The sequence below is a fragment of the Athene cunicularia genome (assembly GCF_003259725.1).
Source record: "Athene cunicularia isolate RWA chromosome 7 unlocalized genomic scaffold, athCun1 chr7_part1, whole genome shotgun sequence".
Lineage (NCBI taxonomy): Eukaryota > Metazoa > Chordata > Aves > Strigiformes > Strigidae > Athene > Athene cunicularia.
In genome coordinates, this window is record NW_020799107.1 from 127,419 (window position 1) to 130,687 (window position 3,269).

The 3,269-nt window shown below is 41.7% G+C and overlaps 1 protein-coding gene across 1 annotated transcript in view; it reads left to right on the plus strand.

Annotated features, from left to right (window-relative positions):
* Positions 1 to 2,815, plus strand: part of SATB2 (SATB homeobox 2) — a 111,294-nt gene extending 108,479 nt beyond the window's left edge. Inside the window, exon 9 of the mRNA XM_026853023.1 lies at positions 1,711 to 2,815. Within this exon, the coding sequence (XP_026708824.1) occupies positions 1,711 to 2,166 (456 nt within the window). The 3' untranslated portion in view covers positions 2,167 to 2,815. The remainder of the gene's footprint in view (positions 1 to 1,710) is intronic.
* The last annotated feature ends 454 nt before the right edge of the window (positions 2,816 to 3,269 follow it).

Below are 3,269 nucleotides of genomic sequence, written 5' to 3' on the forward strand. Positions count from 1 at the left end.
CCTCCTCCCCACCGCACCTCCACCTCCTCCCCACCGCACCTCCTCCTCCTCCCACCGCACCTCCACCTCCTCCTCCCCACCGCACCTCCTCCCCACCGCACCTCCACCTCCTCCCCACCGCACCTCCTCCTCCTCCCACCGCACCTCCACCTCCTCCTCCCCACCGCACCTCCTCCTCCTCCCTCCACGCTTGCTCCTCGGCCACACATGTGCAGTGGGCAGCGGCCCGGACTTTGATGTGCTTTTCTAAAACTGACTGGAGATCACTGGTGTTATAAATTACTGTGACAGCAACATTTGATGAAGGAAATGAATAAAGAGATCTTCGGCACAGAGCCTTTTTATTTATTTGCAGAACAGGCCGATATTCCACAGGGCACTTCCTTCTTGCAGTAATAACTTGACTAGTGTAGTGTTTTACTGGGGGCTTGGTACGTGTGTAAAATTCAGTGCAAGTTCTCAGCACATTTCCATTGTTTATCTTTTTTTTTCCTTTAGAAAGCTTTAATGTAGGGTTGATTTTCTGGATGTTACAGTTTGCAGCAAAGACGTTTTCTTGGGTGAAGAGCCAGGAATCCCTCTTATTTGTGGAAGGAAATATTTATCCATATTGATTTTGTTAGCTCTGTAGCATTGAGTTCTAATAATTATTTCCCTGCATCTGAAGAAACCTCTGGGCAAACACAGCCCTCAATCCTGTAGGGGATTTTCGCCGTTAATCTCTCTTGTATAGATTTGGTTTTAAAGACAGCACATGGAGCTCCGCTGCATTTCTAACAATTCAGAGCAGGTATTTTTTCCCCTGGAATAAAGGCTGCACAGGGCCCTTTCTTCGTCAATTTTAAGTGGCTGTTAGGAAGATTAAGAGCTACATATGCTTTCTTTAAACTTGCCGAAAAGGAGATACCGCTGGTGAAAATCTGTTACGAGACTGAAAAGCGTGTTTGCCCAGAGGGTTTCTCAGAATGGAGGGCTATAATTATTTGAACTCAGAACTTCTTAACTAGTGAAACTAATACAGATGTAATACGGAGAAATCTGTTCAAGAGACACATTAAAGCCAGCTCTGTGAAGCAACTGAACTGACTACGATGTCACTCCTCATGGAAGGGAAATCTTAATAAATCTCCGCACTTCTATTATTAAGGTTTTTTTCTTCCATAAAGCAGCTGTGATGGATTTTATTGCCAAATGATTATTCATGATAAAGTAGCACCTGACAATCCTATGTGTGACTAGGCCTTTGTGCTACTTGGCATCTTGTAGAAATGGTGAGAGTCTCTAGCCTAAAAAGACAAGAGGAAACGAGGAGGGGGGAGAAGAGGAGCAAAGCGAGAGAATTACTTGTCTGAGATGGGACAGCTGGCCAGGCATCATGACCACAAGTCTGTATTACCCTTTGACTTAATTGGGGGGGGGGTGTGGTATTTTATATTTCTTTTCATTACTGTCATTTTGTATTTCTTACCTGTTTTGTGGTTTTATATTTATTTTATATTGTTAGCTTATTATACCACTTTCTCCTTTCAGTCTACAGATATTGGTGCAGCAGCCTTGAAGGTGAGAAAGGTAGTGGAAAATTAATATTAATTAGTATGTTTCTTCACCAAAACAAAGCAGACCCTGTGTAAAGACCTGTACAAGTGTCCTTATCTCAAGCACCGAGGGGGTCAGCATGTACATGAAGTCTATGTCTGTTTGATCTTGTAGGTGCTGCACAGACAGCAGTCCCAGCCTGCAAAGGAGAATTCCCCACCTAGAGAAGAGGCTCCTCCTCCACCCGCTGAGGACAGTTGTGCCAAAAAGCCAAGATCCCGTACCAAGATCTCCTTGGAAGCTCTAGGTATCCTTCAAAGCTTTATCCATGACGTGGGTCTCTACCCTGATCAGGAAGCCATCCACACCCTCTCTGCTCAGCTGGATCTCCCCAAACATACCATCATCAAATTCTTCCAGAACCAACGTTACCACGTAAAGCACCACGGGAAGCTAAAAGAGCATTTGGGAACGGTGGTTGACGTGGCAGAGTACAAGGATGAGGAGCTGCTGACGGAGTCGGAGGAGAACGACAGTGAGGAGGGCTCTGAGGAAATGTACAAAGTGGAGCCTGAGGAGGAGAACCCCGACAAAAGCAAGGCGGCTGCAGCGGACATCGACCAGAGATAATGTGAGATAGGAGCACAGAAAGCAATACATCGATCCAAGGATTTTGTGGTTTTATTTTAAATTTTTTCTCTTTTTACTTTTTGTTTGTTTGTTTCTGTTGCGCATGATCCATGTGCAAACCGAATGAATTCAGCATTACCCGATCTGACATCGCCTTGACACAGACACTCGAGTGTTACACTTCCTACATTTGACTGAAGTAATCATTGTAATCGCATAGGATTATGCCTTCATTAATCTTGCACTTATGAAAGAGACATCTAGCAAGTAAATGGGAAGAAAAAGTCCTATGAAATCAATGAAGGAAAATTTACAACTTTGTGTGTATATATATATATTTACATAAAATATATATATATTAAAATTGCATGGGACGGAACTTTACAACCTGAAAGTATAGACTGTGAAATGAGTTCTTTAAAGATGAGACTTGTTTATGTATTAAAACCACTTCACAATGAGTTGCTTTGGCTTTTTGATAAACTGCCGCCTGCTCTCAGGGTGTGGTGACTATTTTTGAATTCCTATTTATTTTCTATGTTTATCCCTGATTTTTTTTTTTCATTATTATATGGCTTCCTATCTGGCAACTTGATGGGTAATTTTTGAGGTATGTATTTAAAGACGTAAATCAACACTGCCAAAAAAAGAAAAGAGGAAAAAAAGAGAGAAAACGGAAAAACAAATCAGGGCACCTTAAAAAGAAAACTAGTAAGTTAAAGTACTTTAAACACAATGCACACTTAAAAGGATACAGCATGTTCCACTCTCTAGACAGTCCTTTCCGTAGTGAACAGATGAAGTTTCATGGGATTCAGAATGACTAAAACTGAAATTCAGTGCATAGAAGACTTGTCTGTTAACGAGGTCTTTATAGAAAGAGAAGAAAGATGATGTGTTGAGATTTGATGTATGGAATTCATACTATGAACCACATTTTACTGTGGATTTTATTTACTTGTTCTCTGTTTCAGATCTTAAAATTTATAAGCTTCCTTCTTGTTGTTGCTTTTTGTTTAAACTGAGGTGAAACACACACACAGACACACACACACCCCGAGTGTAAAGTTACATTGGGACACGAAATGCCACAATCCCAACAA